At 44.5% G+C, this 23036-nt stretch overlaps 1 protein-coding gene across 2 annotated transcripts in view; it reads right to left on the reverse strand.

Annotated features, from left to right (window-relative positions):
• The window catches only part of LOC147420585 (putative NOT transcription complex subunit VIP2), a 125611-nt gene that overhangs the window by 72238 nt on the left and 30337 nt on the right, over positions 1-23036 (reverse strand). For both annotated transcript variants that reach the window (XM_086503923.1, XM_086503924.1), the window contains exons 3-4: positions 421-538; positions 38-207 (exon numbers count right to left, since the gene is read on the reverse strand). In XM_086503923.1, the coding sequence (XP_086360049.1) occupies positions 38-207; positions 421-538 (288 nt within the window). The remainder of the gene's footprint in view (positions 1-37; positions 208-420; positions 539-23036) is intronic.

Genomic DNA, 23036 nt, shown 5'->3' on the forward strand with positions numbered 1-23036 from the left:
ACAACATGAGCATGTTTGCAAAATGTAACAATTATGCCTGTGACAAGGAAGTGTTGTTTGCAAAACGGCCTGTCGAAAGGCCTCCAGACGGCTGGTGAACAGGACCTCCAGGTGCAGCTCCGAGACCAGAGTTTCGTGAGGACAATGAAGACGGTACCGTTGGCATATTGTAACTCCCATGCACATTATGCAAACCAGGAATACTGCCTGAAAAGAGTCAAACCAGGACAATAAGCCTGCATCTGTTTCATATATAGCAAAAACACTCCTTCCAGTAGGGTCTGAATTACAGCGAGTTGGAAACAACGCACACCAAGCTCTAATGACCAGCGTTTAAATGTTTTAACTCTAGGCTTCTTCGTAAAAAGCCCCAGTCTTACCTACTTACTAATCGTAAAGCTATACAAAAGGTACTCTTGCCTGTGTGAGGAAATATAGGAGCTGAGCCGGACTGAGAAGAGAATCCAGATGGGAAAGGTCTTGCTGCAGTACTGTTAGTTTCAAGCAGGTTTGATGTTGCAGAGCTATTCAGCATGGTCTGCAATAAAAAGCACAAGAAACATCGTGGAACAAAACGTTAGCATGCAATCCAAGTAACTAAGAAAAGAATACTGTTTTGCTCTCATGAATGATGCTCATGAATGATGTGCTTGAGAAAATACATAATTTAAACAATTGTATTCGTGAAATTAAACAGAATACTACTCCTCCATTAATTGTTGAAAGCTGAAAACTTGCAAGTGCTAGCAACATATGCATTACACAACATTCCTACAAATTGATTTCAATGATAAAGATTGAACCTCCAGGATGCCTTTCACCCTGATTCTTCATTTTGCTCATCACATACATGCCACTGGTCGGCAGCCCCTTCACCTACCAGATAACGCTTGTGTATCTCCTTCCTCGCTGTTTTTCCATTTTTCCTTCCTTTCAAGTCATGGGACGTTCTTATCTAGTTATAGGGCTCTTTGAGTGGTTGGCCATTCTACACTACTTCACTTACATATAGGTGGCCAGTGCCCTTGCTTTTTCTTACTAACAATTATATTAAAAACCTTCAAGAAGCTGTTTTGGATTCAAATTTTGCTTAATTTTTTAAATTCTCTTTGCACATAATCATTCTCTCTCCACTGTTTTTTTGGTAAAGGACAATATAACAAACATGGCTTGAGCAGCTTGATGGGGTGGCAAGGAGCTTCAGCTGTTGGGCAAGGTAGAGAGGCGCTTGCCAACATGGCGAGGAGCTTGCTGACATGGCAAGGTGCCTACTAACTTGGCAAGGTGCTTGCTGACATGAGAGGTGCTTGCTGACCTGGTGAGGAGCTTGTTGGCATGGCAAGGTGTTTGCTGACATGGGGAGCAGCTTGCTGACTTGGCAGGCTGAGATGGAAGTACATGTCAAAGTTGACGGTGCGGAAGCATAGAGATAGAGAGAAAATGCATCAGAGAGAGAGAGAGAGAGAGAGAGAGAGAGAGAGATTGCTCAAACCAACCAATCAGGCAATGAATTAGATGATTATAGCAATGGGGACAAGATGCTGATATACTCTCTTAGGGGACGTAAATACCCCACATGAATTACCCAAACCAGACTCATGTCAATTAAATCAATTAAATCAATACCCAAAATGACAAAATAAATAAATAGGATCAAACAACTCACCAGTGTATACAATCGGGGAACTCGCATCTGTTGTGCACCTATCGCCTTCCTCCCTCCTCGCGCTGCCTCCCTCATTCCCCTTTGCCTTCGCATTGCACGCCCCCCCAGGCATCTCTCTGAATTCGTCCAGTCCGTCCCAGTTTCTCCCAGAGGACAGGTGTTAGGGATTGAGGGCTGTTTTGTGGCTGTGCCCGGCCAGTGTGAGGTTGTTTTCTCAGGCCGGGTTATGTTTAGCCTTGGGTTTTGGCTCGGTTACATGGCCATTAGGCTCCTCCAGGCAAGGTATTTTTCCCAGCCTTGTATTTTACCCTATAGCCCATAGGGCTTCTCTTGCCTTTTTTCAAAATCCAAAACCACTGAATTGGCTATCTCAGATTGCCCATGTGTCTGTGGGTGGAATGAGGACGAGAACTGCAACAGCGTGCCAATGTTCTCACAAATTACCCTCCAAAACAAACTCGTGAATTGGGTATCTCTGTTCGAGACTATGGACTCGAGCATGCCGTGTAACCGAAAAATCTGTGAGATGAATAGTCTCGCCAAGTCGTCCTGCTTAACTGTCTCATTTACCGGAATGAAGTGGGCCTGCTTGCTAAATCTGTCAATGACCGTCCAAACCCCATCATGCCCACTTTGGGTCTTGGGAAGATCAAAAATGAAATCCATAAAAATGCTTTCCCAAGGGCGGGAGAGAATGGGTAAAGGCTGTAGAAGTCATGGTGCCTTTTGCCTGTCGAACTTGACCTTTTGGCATACCAGCAACTACGAACAAACCCGTCCACATCCTTTTTGAGCCTCGGCCAGTAAAAGTAGCATTCAACACCCTTCAAGGTGGTATCTATGCCGTGGTGGCCCGAAAAAGGTGGACAATGGCACTCTGTCAAAACCTTTTCCCTCACAGGTTGTGTAACACACAACATCAATTTCCACGTCAAATAGCCGTCCCGTAGGGAATAGCCTGCAACTGTCTTCCCACTCTGTACCTGGTGAAAGATGTCTACAAAATCAGGATCTGTGGCATACTAATCTACCATATCCTCGAAGCTTCAATGATGTATAGCGGAAATAGCCAAAACCAAGGGCTTTCAAGAATATGCATCTGCCACTAAGTTCTTATGTCCATGAACATGGACTATCTGGAAGTGGGATTGTGACAATATGTTAACCCACCACATCTGCTTTTCCGAGAGCTCCTTCTGCGACAAGTAGTAGTGTAAACTCTAATGGTCTGTGAAGACGGTAAAATCAACTCTGAGTAGATAGTGTCTCCACTGCTTAAGAGCATGGATAACAACCAATAGCTCTTTCTCGTAAATCTGTGCAACCAACTCACGACGTGAAAACATCCTACTCTCATAAGCAATAACATGGCCTTCTTGCATCCAAATTGCTCCCAGACTGCGACCATAAGCATCACAATAAACTTCGAATGGCTTTTGCAAGTCTGGCAAGGCAAACACTAGTCCCACAGTCAACTTTTCTTTTGAGATTCTAAAAAGTGGTAATCTCTATCAGTCCCCAACTGAAAGGAACCCCTTTCTAAGTGAGTAAATGCAAAGAAGAAGCTATCTTTGCAAATTTTTGAATGAACTGCCAATAATAAGAGCACAAGCCCAGAAAGCTTTGAGTTTCATGAGCATTTCTTTAAGTCAGGCCAATCACAAATAGCCTCAATTTTGGCCGGGTTCATCTTTACTCCTTCTGCTGAGACGATATGTCCCAAGAAATGTATCTCAGGCATGAAAAATTCACTCTTTTTCGCATTGTAACCAATTAATGCTTCTGCAGTGCCTAAAAGACCTGCAACAGGTGATATCTGTGTTCTGCTTCATTCTTGGAGAAGACGATGATGTCGTCAAAGAAAGTGCCCACAATGTCTCTTGATGAACCCTTGTCTCCTACCTTTGTCCCTCAGGCTTCGGAGGAGAATGCACCCATTCCACATGATGCAAATGATAGTGGTTCTCATCATAATACAGAGTTACAGTCAGATATACCGGTAGCTCCTTCCCCGGAAACAAGTCAGACAAGTTACCGAAGTGGCTATTGGACACCTTGCGAGATGCAGCAACTTCAGATTTTCATCCAACTGGCATGAAGCAGATACTACATGACGATCTTAGCGACTTCGACTTGCTGAGGTAGATGGGACTTTATTACAAGTGAACTATGCTTTGATGTCGACAGTGATCAAGGACACAAATTCTTTGACAATTGAGGAGGCCCTTTTCACGATTGATCGACGATGCAACAAAGATGATGCTAAATTTTGCGGAGGACCCGAAATTTGCAAAATTTATGAGCCAGACCTCCTTCGACGAGGTGCATTCACAGTGGCGGCAAACCACAGGACCACCCCTCAAACCGGCACTCAAGAAACCTCCTACTCCAAGGATGTATACAGAGCAAGAATTAGAAAAGATGGTTGATGCATGAATTTCTCAGCTTCTTGACGCGCGGAACAAAGCAGAAAAGCACGACAAAAAGCAGAAGAAAGGAACTGACTTCCCGGGTTATTTGGGTCGTCAGTCTACATTTGCATCGGCAAGAAAGCAGAAGAAGCGTATTCGATTTGAAGGAGTACCCAGATCTTCTTGTTCTTGGTCTTCTGAGAGTTCTTCTAGCTCCTCTGACTCGAGCGAAGAAGACAGAAAAGGGAAAAAGAGAAGCAAAAAGCAAAGCTTCGGAAAGGACAAGAAAAAGGCAAAGAAGTCTAAATCTCGCCTAGTTGTTGACAGTTCTACAGAGGACTCGTCTTTGGACAGTTCGGACTCTAACGCCAGTAGCTTTTATGCAAAGAAGAAGAATTTTTATAAAGCCAACCAATATGATTTTCTGGAAGATCAAAGCAAGAGAGTCCGAGAGTTTAAGACAGGTGGACAGTCAATTAAATTTGACATGTTTTCTAGTTATAGAGATGCTTTGAGGCTTTGGCTTTCATACAGCAATTTGACATAGCTTTCTCTGGAGGGCGTTACTCAGAGCACTCCAAGATTTGGAGGGCTACCTCTTACTTCAGCGGAAATGCTCAAACTTGGTGGTCCACGCTTCTATTGAACAAGACAGCGCCAGTTAAATCGCTGAAATTTAAAAGGCTTTTCATTTCTTCTTGGCTGACTCGAGAGTACAAATGCGACATACGAACTGCTTGGAACCATCTTCGGATGACCAAGAAGGATACATTGGACGCATATTGCAAGAGATTCTGGAGCTCTTCTCTATCAGCCTCTTCATTTAAGAAGATCAATTTCAAAGAACAGATTGAGCGGTTTACCTTGAGACTTCCTACAGAGATCCGAGATCACTGCTTAGAGCAAAAGTCTAATTCCATTCAGAAATTGACGAGTCCTACAAAACAGGGTTTTTCCATTCACTCAGGCAGTTTGACCTACCCCACAGATGAAATCATGACGCAAAGGACCGAACAGACTTTGAACAATGAAAGTAGAAAGAGGAGGAGCAACCCAAAAAAGAAAGAAAAGGATGCACGACCCAAACTCACTCCTCGAGAGAGAGCTCTTTACATCAAAGAAGGGAAGTGTTTTGGATGCGGAGAAACTGGGCACATCTCCGCGAAGTGCCCTAAGAAGGCACCGAAAGAACAAATTTAATTGACTATCCACCTTCTTTAAACTCTCGGGCTTTCTTGCTTTTGTCTTCCAAAAAGTCATACTGGCTCCAGATTGCGTGGCTATTGACCCAAGCACAATGGACGAGAGTACAAAACTTTGCCAAGCATGGGGCAAGTGAAAGACCAAGAAGCCCTGATTTTTTTTTATGGAGGAGCCAAGGCCAACTTCATTTCACCTGAATTGGCCGCGTGGCTCGAGATCACACCCGATTGGATGGGACCACTAGCAGAGGCAGTTCTAGCGGCACCCGACAGGGACATAGCCATTACACCTGTCATTGGCTGACTTGGGTTGCATTGTCAGGGGTATTTGGGGCATGAGGACTTCTACGTAATGCCCTTGGAAGGTTGTGATGTTATGTCCCGCTCACAGGAGAGGGGATCTAGCCCAGATGCCGTCAAGATGGGCGTCCAGTATCCGGGCGGACGTAGTGTGAACACGGCCGGTGTGGCCGGCCATTATTATAAAAGGGAGGCCAAGGCCTCATTTGCAGTTATCGACCCCCACTGACAGAGTGCTAGTGGTTAGCCCGAGAGGCTAGGAGTGCGCGAGGTCACCTCGAGGAGGTGAGGCCGGGTGGTATGGGACGCTCGGTCTTACAGGTGCAGGCCCACGTTCTCGGACGCTCGCCCCAACACGGGGGAGCTGCCGGATGGTGGCTATGGTCGGGTGGTTCGTCCGATGCGTATCTGTAGGCGGTCTGAGTAGTCGAGAGATCCTTTCTCCTCGTTTCGTTTCATGGTATCAGAGTCGGCTTGGCTGCACGAAGGACTGTGTGCACACCTACGGATCGGTTCGAGTCGAGGAACCTCGAGTTCGCGTAATTTTTAGTAATTAACTGCTTAATTGATTATTTTCTTCTCATGAGCATGTGTACAGGTGAAATTTAATGCTTACTAATTTTGGATAAGAATCAGTGTCTCTAATCGGCGGGAGTGTTTAAAATCAGCAATTTTACTGACTTCTTGTGTTTTATTGCAGTAGAATACAAGATTTGCTGATTTTTTCATGTGGTTTTCGATGAAAATCACTCCATTGCTGTTTAATTTGCTCATTGGGCATAAAATTCAGCATCCTTTACCAAACTCCCTCTCTGTGTACTGCTGCAGTGAATAGAGAGAGAGAGAGAGAGTACCTCTCTCCTTTAAGTACAACGCTGCTGTTTTTTTTTCTGAGGTGGAGGAAGGAGGCAACGTGAGGTTCCAGCATGGAACCGGCGTGGAGTTTTTTTTTTCAAGCTTGTCGCATGTGGGGCACAAGCGTTCGCAAGCCTCCCAATTGCACCAGCGCTCACCCTCTCTCTCCACGCCTCGGCACTTCCTGAAGCCTTCGCTGATTGTTTTTACGCTGGCAGATTTTGGCCTTGAGTTAAGTTTCAACGCCATATTTTGTTTAATAAATTGACCCTTTTTTTTAAGGGTGCCCAAGACACTTTGGCTTTTTCTTTTTTTAAGGTATGAAACCTGTCATTTTTAAAAACTCACTTACAGAGCTTTGTAAGTTACAGAGAATTTCATTTTCCTTCTTCTGCTCCTCTCTCGAGTCTACCCTCTCCCATCTGCTCGCCCTCTCGCGCCCCTGCCATCACCTGCTCGCCTTCAGACGCTCATGCCGACGCGTAGAGCTTTTCAAACTTCAACTTTTCGCGACCGAAAAGTGCAAAAAAGGTCCGGTTTCCCGTGAATCTTTGAGTTTTCCACGCACCTCGCCATGGATTCCTCCAAGTCAAATGTGCAGCGTGACGACGCGCCAGGTAATATACAAATTCCATTCACGCATGTTGTCTATACATGGATTACAAGCACTTTCCAGAGTTTCGACCAGCGTGTTACCGCTCTAGAAAACGCGAACATTCAAACGAACCTTCGCTTGGCCTCTCTCGAAGGGGTCGTGCAGGGGGTTAGTTCCCAACTCTCTACTCTCGAAAATATGGCTCAGTCGACAACTACGCGTATTTCCGAGGACGAAACTCATCTCCAACAATTGCGGACGCAGATTGTTGCTTTTGGGCATTCACAGGGTGGTCCGATTGCCACGATTTCGTACAAAACTACAAATTTCTCAGGCGAAGAGAAGGAGTGCACAGAACTGGCCGTAAATAACTGGCTGTACCAGTGGACCACATACTTTGATCTCCATGGAAAGCATGATGAACGGAGGATTCAAACGATTCCTCTCTATCCGCGCAGTAAGGCGCTTACCTGGTGGCGCGACATGACAGAGAAGCCTACGACGTGGGCTGATTTTTGCATGAAATTCAAGAAGGATTTCGCTAAAATGGACCCTTTGAAAGCTTATGCCAAACTGCAGAGTCTTTCAATGAAAACTCTGTCTTTTCATAAATATACGACGGCTTTCAAAGAGGCGCTCTCCTTCTGCAAGGTGGATTCTACGCACGCTGTGCACATGTATCCGCTGGGATTGCATGAGGATTACCGTTGGGCCTTAATTAAGGATAAAGCCCCGACTGATGTCGAGGATGCAGTCGCAAAGGCCAGAACGTTCCATCTAATAAATGGAGCGAATTATGAGAAGAAAAGAACAGCAGCCCATCAATCCGATGAGGGTCGCTTCCTCGATTCGAGCATAAGTCCAAATCACCGCCGAGATCTTCTCAGGAGAAGAAGAAAGCCAAAAATGCTTCAATTGTTGATGCTGTGAAGAAGGGGGCTTGCTCTGGATGTGGCCAGACGGGTCACCAAATCAAGGATTGCCCCAAGAAGAAGAAGAAGAAACAAAAACCGCAAGGTCGCCCTTTGGTTCAGATTCACGAGATCTCAGGTAACTCTGATGTTGTTCAAGTTGAAGTCCATCATTTAGCGCACAATTCATGCACTAACTGTACTTTTAGCACCAAAGTGTTTGATAAGCACGATCTTCTCCGTTTCCCCAGGAAGATCAATGGTCACGACGTGACCGTACTCCTTGATATTGGAAGCTCACACAATTTTGTGAATGCAAAATTGGTGCAGAAACTGAGCCTGCGGACGCGAGATGGTGACCATGAGTATCGCGTGAAGATGGCTTGTGGCGTGGATACAGATGTATGGAATCGGATGGTTCCAGACTTGTCGCTCGAGCTGGCTGATTACAAAGAGAACCTGGATTTCCACATCATGCGCCTGGACAAAGCAAATGTTATTTTACGAATTCCATGGTTTTAAGATAAACAAGACTCATTGTATATAGACTATGTACATCACTCTCTTGTTTTTGTTAAGCAGAACATGCCTCATGTATCTGTATCGCTTGGTAATCAGAAGTCTGTAAATAATGGTTTTGCAATACCAATTGTTATTGCTTTGGAAATGTATAAAGAAATAAAGTCTTCTGATGTTGACTTTCATCAATGTGTACCATCTGCTTGGTTTGATTCATTAGTGCTTGTTACTTCTCACACTGAATTTCGTAAAAATGTTTCATGTTCTTCTGTTCAACTTGGGGATTCCGACGAATCCAACCTTATCCGAGAAATCATGACTGATTTCGAGGATGCTTTTCCTAATGATCTACCTACTGGCTTGCCGCCTTCGAGAGGAGTAGATCATGGCATTGAGTTGGTGCTGGTAGTCAGCCCTTCTCAAAGCAACCCTATCGGTTTAGTAAAACCGAGGAGGACGAGATTCAGCAACAGCTGAAAGATTATCTAGACAGGGGTTTTGTTCAACGAAGTAAGTCTCCGTGGGGGGCGCCAGTGTTACTTTCTCGAAAGAAGGATAACACTATGCACTTCTGCGTGGATTACAAGGGGTTGAATAAGCTCACTGTCAAGAACAAATATCCACTCCCGCGCATGGACGATCTAATAGATCGGCTCCAGGGAGCGTTGTATTTTACGAAGATAGACCTGCGATCAGGCTATCATCAGATACGGATCAAACTGGAAGATATTCCTAAGACACGCTTCCATACGCGTTATGGTCACTACGAGTTTTTGGTCTTACCTTTTGGTTTGACCAATGCTCCAGCTACGTTTCAACTAATGATGAATGATCTGTTGAGACCATTTTTAGGCAGCTTCGTTGTTGTATTTCTCGATGATATCTTGATCTACAACCGAAGTTTGCCTAAGCATCTAGCGCATATACGCGCTGTTCTCGAAGTACTAAGAACTGAGAAGCTTTATGCTAAAGCTCCTAAGTGTGAATTCTTTAAGAAAGAGCTTCTATACTTGGGTCACATCATTACTCGCAATGGCATTCAATTCGATCCTGAAAAGTTGGATAAAGTGCGAAATTGGCCCATTCTGAAGAATGTACGCCAAGTAAAGTCATTTTTAGGCGTTCCTGGATTTGTTCGCAAGTTTATCAAGGATTACTCTAAAGTTGCTGCTCCGCTTACGCAACTTTTAAAAGGAGGGGTGAAAGGGCCGAAGAGTTCAGGTCCTTATCGTAAAGGCAATCCGCATGTTGTCCCTGTTGCGTTTGAAAGTAAGAAACTTTCTGATGCTGAGATGCGTTATCCAACGTATGAGAAGCAGCTTTACGCCGTAGTCCACGCCCTGAGGAAATGGCGGCACTACTTGTATGGCTCTACGTTTGTTGCATGGACAGATCATCATTCCTTGCACTATATCTATGATCAAGGTGATCTAAGAGGCCGGAAGGCTAGATGGGTTGAGCTTATGCAAGAGTTTGACTTTGAGATCCGTTATAGAAAAGGATCCAACAATCAAGTTGCCAATGCCTCAGCGGGATTCCTGAGGTTAATGCCTTGTCTATGGCTATAATCTCGACGAATTTCTCTCTCTCTCTCCCCAAGGCTATGTCGTTCCGATGGCCATTTTGGCAAGATATGGAACGAGGTCGAAGCGGGGCATGACTCGTATACAGGCTTGGGTGGTCCGGAGACCCAAGTGAGTCGTGTTGGAGAGAAGAGACAACGACAATATTCCATAAGAGGTGAACTATTGTTCAGAAATGGTAAAGTCTGCGTGCTAGAAATAGATGAGATTCGGCAAAGGATTTTGTGCGAATGCCACGATGTTCCTAGCACTGGGCACCCAGGCATCCAAAGAACTTTGGCTTTGGTCAAACGATATTTTTATTGGCCAAGAATGCGCTCTTACATAGAGAGCTATGTGAATAGATGCGCTCAGTGTCAGGTCAATAAGGCAGAGTGCCTTAGGAAAGCTGGCCTGCAACATCCATTGGAAATCCCAGATGCCAAGTGGCAGAGTATTTCCATGGACTTCATCGTTGGTTTGCCAAATACTAGTCAAGGCAATGACGCTATTTGGGTTGTGGTGGATAGACTCACAAAAATGACGAAGTTTAGACCAACGAAGTCGACGGTAAAAAGCCATGAGTTGGCGGTTTTATTTGTCGATCGGCTTTATAAGCTGTATGGTCTCCCAGAGGATATCGTCAGTGATCGAGATACTATGTTCACTCGCCGATTTTGGCGAGATGTGTTCGCTCATCTTCAGACGAAGTTGAGTATGTCTTCTTCTGACCATCCTGAGTCCGACGGACAAACTGAGAGGATGAATCAGACGTTAGAGGACATGTTGAGAGCCTATGTCTCTCATAGGCAATCTGATTGGGAAAGGTATCTTCCACAGTTAGAGTTTGCCTATAATAGTAGCAAGCATTCTGCTACTGGATTTAGCCCATTCATGCTGATGTATGGATTCGAGCCTAAATCCCCGATTGCTATTGGCTTAGAAAAAGTCAAGGAACGCCAAGCTCATGATTTCCTATATGACATGCACGAAATGCTCGAATTGGCCAAGGATAGTATAAGAACCGCTCGTGATTGAGTCACTACTTATGCTAATCAAAAGAGATCTCCAAGGACTCTAGATGTGGGACAATGGGTCTATCTGAAGATACCCAAAGATTCCAAGACTATGCGAACAGAAACGCATTATAAGCTTTCAGCTAGATATTGTGGTCCGTTCTGGATCACAAAGAAAATTGGCCAAGTTACCTACAAATAGGCTCTTCCTTCGGATGTTAGTGTACATCTAGTGTTTCATGTCAGCCGCCTTAAAGTGAAATTGGAGGAGGCGACATTGTTGTGCCTATCGAGGAAAATGTATGCCAAGATATGAAAATTGACTATATTCAGAAGCAGTTTTAGATCATGGTACCCGTCATTCGTGTCATAAGGCTTATGACGAGTACTTAATTAAATGGAAGGGTCAATCTGAAAGGTTTGCTACTTGGGAACCTGTTAGAGCTTTGAAGGCTCACTATCCCCACTTCATTGATGAGGACATCAATGGTTCTTAAGGGGGGAAGTATGTTATGTCCCGCTCACAGGAGAGGGGATCTAGCCCAGATGCCGTCGGGATGGGCGTCCAATGTCCGGGCGGACGTAGTGTGAACACGGCCGGTGTGGCCGGCCATTATTATAAAAGGGAGGCCAAGGCCTCATTTGAAGTTACCGACCCCCACTGGCAGAGTGCCAATGGTTAGCCCGTGAGGCTAGGAGTGCGCGAGGTCACCTCGAGGGGGTGAGGCCGGGTGGTATGGGACGCTCGGTCTTACAAGTGCACGCCTACGTCCTCAGACGCTGGCCCCAGCACGAGGGAGTTGCCGCATGGTGGCTATGGTTGGGTGGTTCGTCCGACGCGTATCTGTAGGCGGTCTGTGTAGTCGAGAGATCCTTTCTCCTCGTTTCGTTTCAGATGTCCTCTTGGGAATTCCCTGGTACCACAAGAACAACGTCGTGGTCGACTATCGGGCGAGAAAAGCGACTTTGACTACAGAGAAAGGCCAAACCATTGTACTTGATGTAAAACTTAAGCGCGAGTCTGTCCCTATCGTATTGGCTTCCACCGTTTCAAAATTAATGAAATCCAGTCTGTTTGTTTACTCGATCTTCTTGAGAGAGTTGAATGATGAGAATAGGACAAATATGTCTGAACTTGATAAAGAACGCTAAGATTTCCTCCACACTCATGCCGATTGCTTTTCAGAGGGCCTGCCATGCGAGTTACCACCCGCTCGTCCTGAGGATCATACCATTGATGTGATACCTAGAAGCACACCACCGAACCGGCCACATTACCGTGTGAGCCGAGCCCAAAACGAAGAAATTATGAACCAAGTGAAAAACCTCTTGGAAAAGGGTCTTGTCCAGCCTAGTACTTCACCGTACTGCTCTCCAATGTTGTTGGTTTTGCAGAAAGATGGAGAATGTGCATCAATTATAGAGCTCTCAACAAAATCATCATCAAGAACAGATTTTCGATTCCTAGGATCGATGATATTCTTGACCGACTACAGGGATCCTCGTGCTTCAGGTCTTTCAGGCATTACGATATCACAAGTTGGTGATTAATGCGAAGAAAAGTGAATCTTCCTACCAGAGAGACACTTTTTGGGACACGTTGTCTCAGCAGCAGGAGTGCAGATGGACCCGGCCAAGATAGAGACTATCCGTGATTGGCCCAATTTGAAGAATGTCCATGAAGTTAGAAGCTCTTGGGATTGTGTTCGTACTACAGGGTTCATTCGAAAGTTTGCAAAGGTTGCTTCCCCTTTGCATATCTTGACAAGGAGACCCTTTCTCGTGGGGACCCACAGAGGTGACTGCCTTTCAGACATTGAAAGAGAAATCGACTACATGACCAATGTTGACTTTGTCAGACTTGCAGAAGTCATTGGAAGTAAATTGCGATGCTTGTGGTCATAGTCTGGGTGCGGTCTTAATGCAAGAATGCCATGTCATTGCCTACGAGAGCCGATTGTTCTCAAGGCCGGAATTGACAGCACAGATTTATGAGAAAGAGCTTCTGGCGGTTATCCACGCTCTTACTCAGTGGCAACATTACGTACTCGGAGCAGATTTTACTGTCTTCACAGACCATCAGAATTTACGCTACTTGTCACAGAAGCAGCTATCAAAAAAGCAGATGCGGTGGGCGAACATCTTGTCACAGTTTCACTTCCAGATTGTCCATGTTCACGGATAGAAGAATTTGGTGGCAGATGCTTTCTCCCGAAAGCCGTTGGTTCTGGCTATTTCTGTGATACATCATAGGAGCGTCGAGGATATGGTCGATCAATATGCCACAGATACAAATTTTGTAGATATTTTCACTCGGATACGGAATGGGGAGATAGTAGCGGGATATTTTATTCGGGATAGCTACTTGATGAGGAAAACCATGTTGTGCGTTACACAACCGTTGAGTGAAAAGGTTATGATCGAATGCCATTGTCCACCTTTTACGGGTCACCGTGGCATTGCTACCACCTTGAAAGGGATAGAAAGATACTTCTTTTGGCCGAGACTCAAGAAGGATGTGGCCGAGTTTGTGCGCAGTTGCTGGTATGAAGGTCAAGTTTGATAGGCATAAAGCACAGATATTGTTACAGCCTTTGCCCATACCCACCCGTCCCTGGAAAGTATTGCAATGGATTTCATTTTTGATCTCCCGAGAACACAGTGATCACGATGGTATCTGGACTATTATCAACACATTTAGCAAGCACGCTCATTTCAATCGAGTGAAGAAAACAACTGTTTGTGGCCCAAATCCTCAGATACATGGCATGCCCGAGACGATTGTCTCTGAAAGGGACCCCAGATTCACGAGTTGGTTATGGAAGGCTATTTCGGAGAACATTGGCACGCGGTTGCAGTTCTCGTCATCTTTCCACCCGCAGACTGGCGGGCAATCTGAGATTGCCAATTTAGTGGTACTAGATTTATTGAAGTCTTACATCTTTGATCAGAAGACTCAATGGGAAAAGTATTTACCTTTGGTGGATTTTGCCTACAACAACACGATACACTCTATTCACAATGCTTTTCATGTGAGTCTCCTGAAGCCTTTTAGAGGCGATGTGCCCGAAGATGGGGAGCCTGATGAGCAACCCGAAGTGGAAGAAAAAGAGAAGATCCTTGTTCCCGAACAGATATTGGCACATAAAGACAGAAAGATTAAAGGTAAAGTGATAAGGCGGTTCTTGGTTAAATTCAAGAACTATCCTGCATTGGATGCGAAGTGGCTGGAAGAGGAGGACCTAGCAGATACTCCTCAGATTGTGAATCTTTTCAGCTTGGCCGGATATCTGGTGCAGCGGGTATGCACAAGAGGGGAATTACTCCATTCCTTTGTCAACAGATGCCTCGATTTTTGATATTAGAGTCACTGATGTCTCTTTGAGCTTCGGGAATACTGAGAACTGACAATATTCTGCTGTAATGACTTTATGAGCTGGAATTCCCGATAATATGATACTAATTTGTTCTTGACTGTAGCATTTTCGTCTGAATGATCTCAATAGGCATGGTTGCAATAGGGATTAGTCAATCGGGCATCTATGAGGTCTTGAGAGAATCTAGATGCGATTGCTATTTGCATTGCCGATAAATCATGGTCTGAGATCCGAATGAATGTTGAATGTGGTCATGTGATGTCTTGTGATATCAAGTGATGTCCTGTGATGTCGGGTGATGTGACTGTCAATTGGTACATGTGCTAGATGTGTGTTCCTAGTGCGTCAGTACTAACAGTCGATGTCTGCTAAGACAGTTCATGGCTTCTCGATTGGTACATGTGCTAGATGTGTGTTCCTAGTACGTCAGTACTAACAGTCGGTGTCTGCTAAGACAGTTCATGGCTTCTGTCTGTTTTGCAGGCGTAATCGAGGGAGATTACAATGCTTTCAAGAGGGGGGTATGTCACAATCCAATGACGTGGCATGCCCACAGTACACACACATACACCCTCCCTTGGCACACACTTGCTGGCTGCTCCCGAAATTCACGCTGAAATGATGACGTAACACTACTGTACGAACAGCCCGGAAAAAGCGGCGCAAATCGCGGAATGCTAACGTGGCAGCAGCATACTAAAAGCAGATGTGTGGGTTGCTTTTGTCTACACAAGGCTTGAGAGAGAGAGAGAGAGAGAGAGAGAGAGAGAGAGAGAGAGAGAAATATACTTTTTTTTTAAAGCTTTGCTTTATCCAAAAGAGCTTGTGAGAGAGAGAACATGCTTTATTTTTGAAAGCTTTTAATTTTCAGCTCTTGGGGCTCTACTTTTGGCATCCCATGTAAACCTATATAATAGTGGCTCGGGCTCTCACTTCTCAAAGCATTTGGACGCAGAGTCTGAGAGTGAGTCCCGACCACTCCCTTGTACTTTGAACATAGCCACGGAACTGTGCAGAGCTTGGGGCAAAGTTAGAGACCAGACAGTGTTGGCTTTCTTTGATCCAAGAGCCCTTGCAAATTTCATATCATCGAAATTGGCATCAAAGTTGGGCATTCGTGCAGAGGAGATGGGTATGACAGGTGAAGCAGGTTTGGCATGCCCAGGTCATTCAGAGCCTGTTACTCCCATTTTGGGAAAGCTTTGTTTGCACATTCAAAGCTATGTGAATGCAAAAGAGTTTCATATTATGCCACTTGAGCGTTGTGATGTGTTATTGGGTATCCCATGGTGTTACAGGCTGCATGCTATGGTGGATACTTACAACAAAAATGTTACCCTTGTACATAGAGGAAAGACTCATGTCCTTGATGTAAAGCTAAAAGGCAAGTCTGTTCCAGTTGTTTCTACTTCTGCTATTTCCTGTAATAAAGAATCATCTTCCTACGTACTTGATCTTTGCAAAAGAAGTACCTGAAGTTGCATCTAATTTGTCTACCTTAGATAAAGACGGGTCAACTTTTCTGAGTGGTTTCGGTGATTGTTTTTCGGACTCTTTGCTAGGGGAGTTACCGCCTGAGAGACCTGAGGATCATACCATAGATCTTGTGCCAAGTTCTAGTCCACCAAATAGACCATTGTACAGGGTTAGTGCAACCAAGCAAAAAGAGATTATGAGTCAAGTCAACGAGCTTCTAGAGAAGGGGCTGATTCAGCCCAGTTCATCCCCTTTCGTAGTGCAGAAGAAGAATGGTTCCTGGCGCATGTGCATTGACTATCGCGCCTTGAATAAAAATACCATCAAGAACAGGTTCTCCTTACCGAGGATAGATAACATTCTTGATCGGCTTGAGGGAGCGTCATTGTTTACAGGGATAGACCTAAAGAGTGGGTACCACCGGATACGCATTAGGCCAATAGATGTCCATAAGTCTGTGTTTAAGACAACATTTAGTCTCTATAAGTTTCTTGTTATGCCATTCGATCTCACAAATGCTTTTGCCACGTTCAATAGAATGATGGACAGAATATTTAGACCACATAGAAACTACGCACATTGTTTCAAAGGATGGGGTACGCATGGATCCCGCCAAGTGGAAGCAATTAGGTCATGGCCAGACTTGAAATTCGTACATGACATTAGAATCTTTGTAGGCTTACGTTTCTATTACAAGAGGTTCATCCAAAAGTTCACTGAGATTGCTTCTCCGCTCCATGCATTGCAAGGGAAAGGAGTTACTATCAAGTGGACAACCATGAAAATTCTAGCCTCCAAACACTTGAAAGAGAAGTTGACTTCAGATTCGATACTCATTTTGCCAGATCTTTCGAAACCTTTTGTGGTTCAATGTGATGCATGTGGCCACAGTGTTGGTGCAGTTCTAATGCAGAATGGCCTAGTAGTCGCATATAAGAGCAGAATTCTTTTGAAGACCAAAAGGAACTTGCAAGTTTATGAGAAAGAATTGTTGGCAGTAATTCACGCTCTCACTAGTTGGAAACACTATCTGTTGGGGGCTGATTTTGTTGTCCAAGCAGATCATCAAGCCTTGCGATACTTCACACAAACGAAGTTGTCTAAGAATTGCATGTGCAAGGGAAAAAGAACGTGGTGGCTGATGCGTTGTCACGAAAGCCCCACATTTCAGCAGTGTCAATTCCATACCATTGTGAACTAGACAAATGAAGACACGATATGCTAAAGATTCAGATTTTTCAAGAATCTATGATCAGCTTGTTGATGGGCACCACGTGCCAATAGAAAAGAACACATTGAACAGACCTTTAACACTTCAATAACAACAGAACTGAAAGAGAGAGAGAGAGAGAGAGAGAAGACACGCGACACGGAGTGGCGGAATTCCATCCCAAAGAGTATTGGCCCCAAACTTTGGCACCCCTTTCGGTATTTCTTTATATTGCATCAACACAGTACAAGTCGGTACTCCAGACTCTGCACCTTCTCCACGAAGCATGCCAAAGAATGAGCCCTAACCTCATATTTAAAGGCCCTTGGCCTAAAACGCAATTACAATGAAAAGCCTTCAAACTTAAAAGCATGTGGTCCAAAAGCAAAGCCAAAAAGCCGCCAACGTAAATCACGGAAATCCATACAACCTGCCACGTCATCAACCAGTGCAATTTTTGAAAATCTCCCTGCTACCCTTAGGGTTAGGGTTAGGGTTTCTACAATTTTAGGATTCGGGTTTCCAAAATTAGGGTTTGCAGGTTTAAAGTTAGGGTTTCTAGAATTAGGGTTTGCATGTTTAAGGGTTAGGGTTTTCAGAATTAGGGTTTCAACAGTTAGGGTTTTTGGTAGAAATTAGGGTTAGGGTTTCTACTCTCGGACAGCCACGTCATCACTTTGTGACAGTTTAGGCCCCTCGGCCACGTCTGTAAGTTGGCTCCATTCTTTAGGCTTTAACACGTCAGCAGTTTGTTACATCTCCCCTTCTTGAAAGAAAGTAATCGTCCGCGATTACAGCATATCTGCAAAACAACTCAAGTTAGCTCACAAATTTCCGAGGGAAATTCCGAGGGACAATCAGTTTGCTCTTTTTATTAAGGAGTTAGTTTCTCCTTTCTGCTCTTTTTATCAAGGAGTTAGTTTCTCCTTTCGGCTGTTTGATCAAGGAGTTAGCTTCTCCTTTCGGCTGTTTTGATCAAGGAGTTAGCTTCTTCTTTCGTCCAAATCAGAACTCTTGATATTCCGGCTTTGTAAAAATTAGCCATCAAACCCAGACCGTACTGATCTTCCACGGGTGTCTTGATGCACTAAAATTACATACCCAGGCAATCTCATCCAATTAGGAATACTCAATAATTGGCACATCACAATGCACACAAATGCTTACATATGCATGTTCCAAGACACAACAAACAGCGCACCTGAACACTCCCCCGAGACAAACAGTCTGCGGTATGAAGCTACTCAACGACTACCTCGTCACTCCCCCCGCAAATAACCTAAAAAGGTCCGGGCCATGAGCTCAAAGGACTGTACAACCAAACGCTCCCCAGACTGCAGTTTGCGTCGCTTGGAGGTTCAAGCATACAACCAAACGCTCCCCAAGCATCGGCATGCATCGTTCGGAGGTTTTCTAGCATACAACGGAACACTCCCCAGGCATTAGCCTGCATCGTTTCGAGGCTTTCAAACATACAACGAAACGCTCCCCACGCATCGGCTTGCGTCGTTCCGAGGTTCAAACAATACCAAAACAGTATCTCTCACTTCTCAACCCAGGAGTAAAATCACCAATCATTGAAACTGGTATCAAACCAAGAGTCAAACAATTCAAGTCGGCACCAAAACAGGTTCAAAACAGATACCATCCATTTCAAACAAATTCCAAACAGGACCACCAAACAAGATCAAACAGAACTCAAACTTAAAAAGCAATCTCGACATCAGTCGAGCTCGAAAAGTCGACTGACTTTCCATCTTGAAACCTGCACCAAAAATTAGGCTTAGATTCCTTCCATGAAATCGTAGCCGAGCACAGCATGGTCCATCAACTCTTGGACAAACAGTGTTTCTCGGACGGCGATGGTAGTCCCAAGATAGCAATCGCACTGGACCTCCAAGGTCATCTGCTCGTGAAGAGACATCTACTGGGAGATGTCGAGAAACTTCAAGTTATAATCTGCTAGGGTTTCCATCGCAAGCATTTCAGGATACCCCACTTTGGAGTATGCTGCTTGGTAGCTATTAACATCTACATGGTACTGTCTCTGAGAAACAAATCTTGGATCCTCCTCTTGCAAGTGATCTTAATGGCTTATGCCCTGTAAGACATGAGCAGTGAAGACGGGAGCGTGCCCGATGCGCGATGAAGTAAGGGTGGGAGTGGCTAATAAGTCCAGATTGGAGGGCGAAGATCCCTCAAATAAAATTCCAATATCTCTGTCTGCTCTTTTGTAGCACCGGTCTGCTTTCAGAAAAGCACACGCCTGATGCTCTGATACCACTGTCACAAGACGCGCACCACGTGCCAATAGGAAAGAACAGGCTGAACAGACCTTTAGCACTTCAATAACAACTGAACTGAAAGAGAGAGACAGAGACAACACGCGGAGTGGCGAAATTCCACCCCAGAGAGTATTGGCCCCAAACTTTGGCGCCCCTTTCGGTATTTCTTTATATTGCATCAACACAGTACAAGCCGGTACTCCAGACTCTGCACCTTCTCCACGAAGCATGCCAGAGAATGAGCCCTAATCTCATATTTGAAGGCCCTTGGCCTAAAAAGCACTTACAGTGAAAAGCCTTCAAACTCAAAAGCATGTGGTCCAAAAGCAAAGCCAAAAAGCTGCCAACGTAAATCACGGAAACCGTACAACCTGCCACGTCATCAACCATCACAATTTCGAAATTCTCCTTGTTGCCGTTTCTGCAGTTTTAGGGTTCGGGTTTCCAGAATTAGGGTTTGCTGGTTTAAGGTTAGGGTTTCTAGAATTCAGGTTTGCAGGTTTAGGGTTAGGGTTTCCAAAATTAGGGTTTCAACAGTTAGCGTTTTTGGTAGAAATTAGGGTTAGGGTTTCTGCTCTCAAGCAGCCACGTCATCACTTTGTGTCAGTTTAGGCCCCTCCCCACATCTGTAAGTTGGCTCCATTCTTTAGGCTTTGACATGTCAGCAGTTTGTTACAATTTCCTAAGCTCAGCATGCGATATTATGGTACTTTCCAGATTTCAGAAAAGATCAGCGATGTAGCTTACAAGTTGAAGCTACCAGAAGGCTGGAAAATACATAATGCTTTTCATGTCAGCCTTCTAAGGCCCTTTTTGTTGGTGATGTGCCAGAGAATATCCTTGATGAGGAACAGCCCGAAATGGAAGAATTGGATGAGATTCTTGTTCCTGAACAGATATTGGCAAATAAAGAAAGGAAGGTTAGAGGAAAGATTGCAAGACGCTATTTGGTGAAGTTCAAGAACTATCCATCGTTAGATGCCAAATGGATGGAAGAGTCTGCGCGTCCAAATACCCTGAGAAGTGAGGCCCTTAGGGCTCTTTTATTCTTACAAGGGATGTCAAAAGCAAAGCCCAAAAGCAGTTAAACTCAAAAACAAGTATTCCCAAAAGCAACTAGGTCCAAAAACTCCAAAAAGCAGTCAACGCAATTTACGAAAATTTTGTGCAGCTGCCAACGCAAAAAGCGGGCATGTCCGTACAGTCTGCCACATCAGCATGTCACTGGAAAAATCGGGGGTTTCGTGCTACTACCACGTCAGCCTTCTGCCTAAGTGGTCATGCCACGTCATCACTTTGTGACATATCCCCCTCTTGAAAGAATTGTTACTTGTAAAACAGACAAAGACAATAAACGAATTCAGTAGACACTTACTCTAAGTACCAACGCACTAGACGACACAAATCCAACACTTGTACAAAGACGACAGTCATGTCACATCACGTAACATGTCATCACAAATTTCATTCCAAATCTCAGACCATGACTACCAGCAACGTATTTAGTAATCGCATCTAGATCCATCCCGGACCTCACTGATATCGGATTAACTAATCCCATATTGCGATCATGTCTATAGAGATTTTTGACTCGAGCATTGTCGTGTGCAAGTAGTCACTCGCCACAAGCACTGTCGTGTGCTAGTAATCATTCACCTCAAGCACTATCGTGTGCGAGTAATCAATCGCCTCAAGCAGTGTCGCAAAAGTAACCATTTCCGAGGATCCCAATCCATCACTAAGTTCATACTGAAAAGAATGGTCTAATCATTCAGTTTCAGTTGTGTGGACATCTCATCCCACAGGAACTCTTGATGTGCGCACAACAATTCCATTGAATCAGTCGTGATTCAATTATCAGGTTCATTCAGGAGCTGTCATTGCTCCAAAATCATCATCTCATTCTTAATCTTGTTATCTGTTCACAAATAGCAGCTTCTTTCATAAAACATTAGTTTTATTCAAAATTTAAATTTATCTTCCCAAAAGTCTTATTTCATAAATGCATAAAGCAAAATAATGCTAGTTCATCCAGAATTTTCTATTGAAATCTGTTCTGGAACGAGTATCGCATCGTCCTGTTGTCCTTTCAATCTGTTAGTCGTCTTGGTTCTTGTGCCTTTTTGGGGCACCATGTAGCGCTATGGCCTTGTTCTCCACATTCAAAAGACTTTCTTGCTTTTAAATCTTCATCTCTCTGGTCTTCTGTCAGTGGAGGTCGTCTATCTCTCTGTCGTTTGATTTTGTTATGACTTGTTGAAGGTTCATCTGATGGGTAAGTCAATTTACCCGTATGTATAGCAAATCCCCGCTTCGCATATCCCATCAACTGTTGAATGGACTCGGACTCCCTTTCAAGACGGTAGTCTCAAATTTCTTTGGGAAGTCCACAACAAATCCGCTCAATCTGCTCCTTAAAACTAACCTTCTTAAAGGATGAAGCAGGTAAAAAAGTATCCCAAAATCTCTCACAGTAAGAATCCAAAGATTCTGTCTTGGCCGCTCGATATGGTTCCAGTTAGTAATCACGTCTCGTTTGTATTCTTGTGTGAGCCATGAAGAAATAAAGAGTTTCTTAAATTTCAACCACTTTGTCGGCGCTTGTTTCCTTAACAAAAGAGAGGACCACCATGTCCGTGCATTGCCTTTCAGAAAAGATATTGCCCGTCTGCTCTTGGAGAACTTTACTGCATGTCATAGTTACCCGGAACGAGAAATCAGAACGGGGAACGGGGAACGGAGAACGGCAACATGCATGAAATGCCATTCCCTGTTTCGGATACTCACGTTTGAAACACGGAACGGCGGATCCAGAACGGGGAATTGGGATGGGAACAAGGAACGGGGACTTGAAAATGACCATTCCCTGTTACTATGCTGCATGTCCTCCCTCTTTGAATTCTTTGGCCTTTTTGCCTTTTTCGTCAAGAAAATCATACTGATTGGCTTTGTAAAAATGCTTCCTTTTTGCATAAAACATATCATCTTTCCATCATTTCTTGCCCTTTTTGTCCTCATCACTCGAGTCAAAAGAAGATGAGATGTCTGAGCTGTCAGAACAAGATGAGGACGAACTGGGCAATCCTTCGAAGCGTACACGCTTCTTCTGTTTTCTGGCATTCTCAAAAGAGGATTTTTGGCGAAGTAACCGGGAAAGTTAGGTCCCTTGTTACGTTTCTTCAATTGCTTCTCTTTCGACCCCAAAAGTTGGTTGACTCGTTTTTCAACAACATCCTCAAGTCCATCTTCAGTAAACATCCATGGAACAAGAGGTTGCTTGAGGGCTGACTTGATTGGGGTATGGATGGCTTTCTGCCAACGGGTGTGCACCTCGTCAATCGGGCACCATGCCAAAATTTTGCATATTGTGGATCCTTTCCAAACATGAGCATCTATTTTGCGCACTCGTCAACATGCTCCTCACGTTGTATCTCCATTAGTTGATGCTGCGTAGGTTGAGGTGGCCGGATTCAAGATTTGCTAATATATTTGAATTTTCCGTACCACCTCCCGTTACGGAAGTATCAAGAGGGTTCGTCTGATTCGTGTGGGATTCCTCGTTTGAACCCATGTGCAATCTGGGATTCTTTTTAGCTTATGTATTGTAAGACAAAGCGAAGAAGTCGGGATCGCGCCCGATGCACGATGAAG

The sequence above is a fragment of the Adiantum capillus-veneris genome, chromosome 28 (genome assembly GCF_014529385.1).
Source record: "Adiantum capillus-veneris isolate H3 chromosome 28, ASM1452938v2, whole genome shotgun sequence".
Taxonomy (NCBI): Eukaryota; Viridiplantae; Streptophyta; class Polypodiopsida; order Polypodiales; family Pteridaceae; genus Adiantum; species Adiantum capillus-veneris.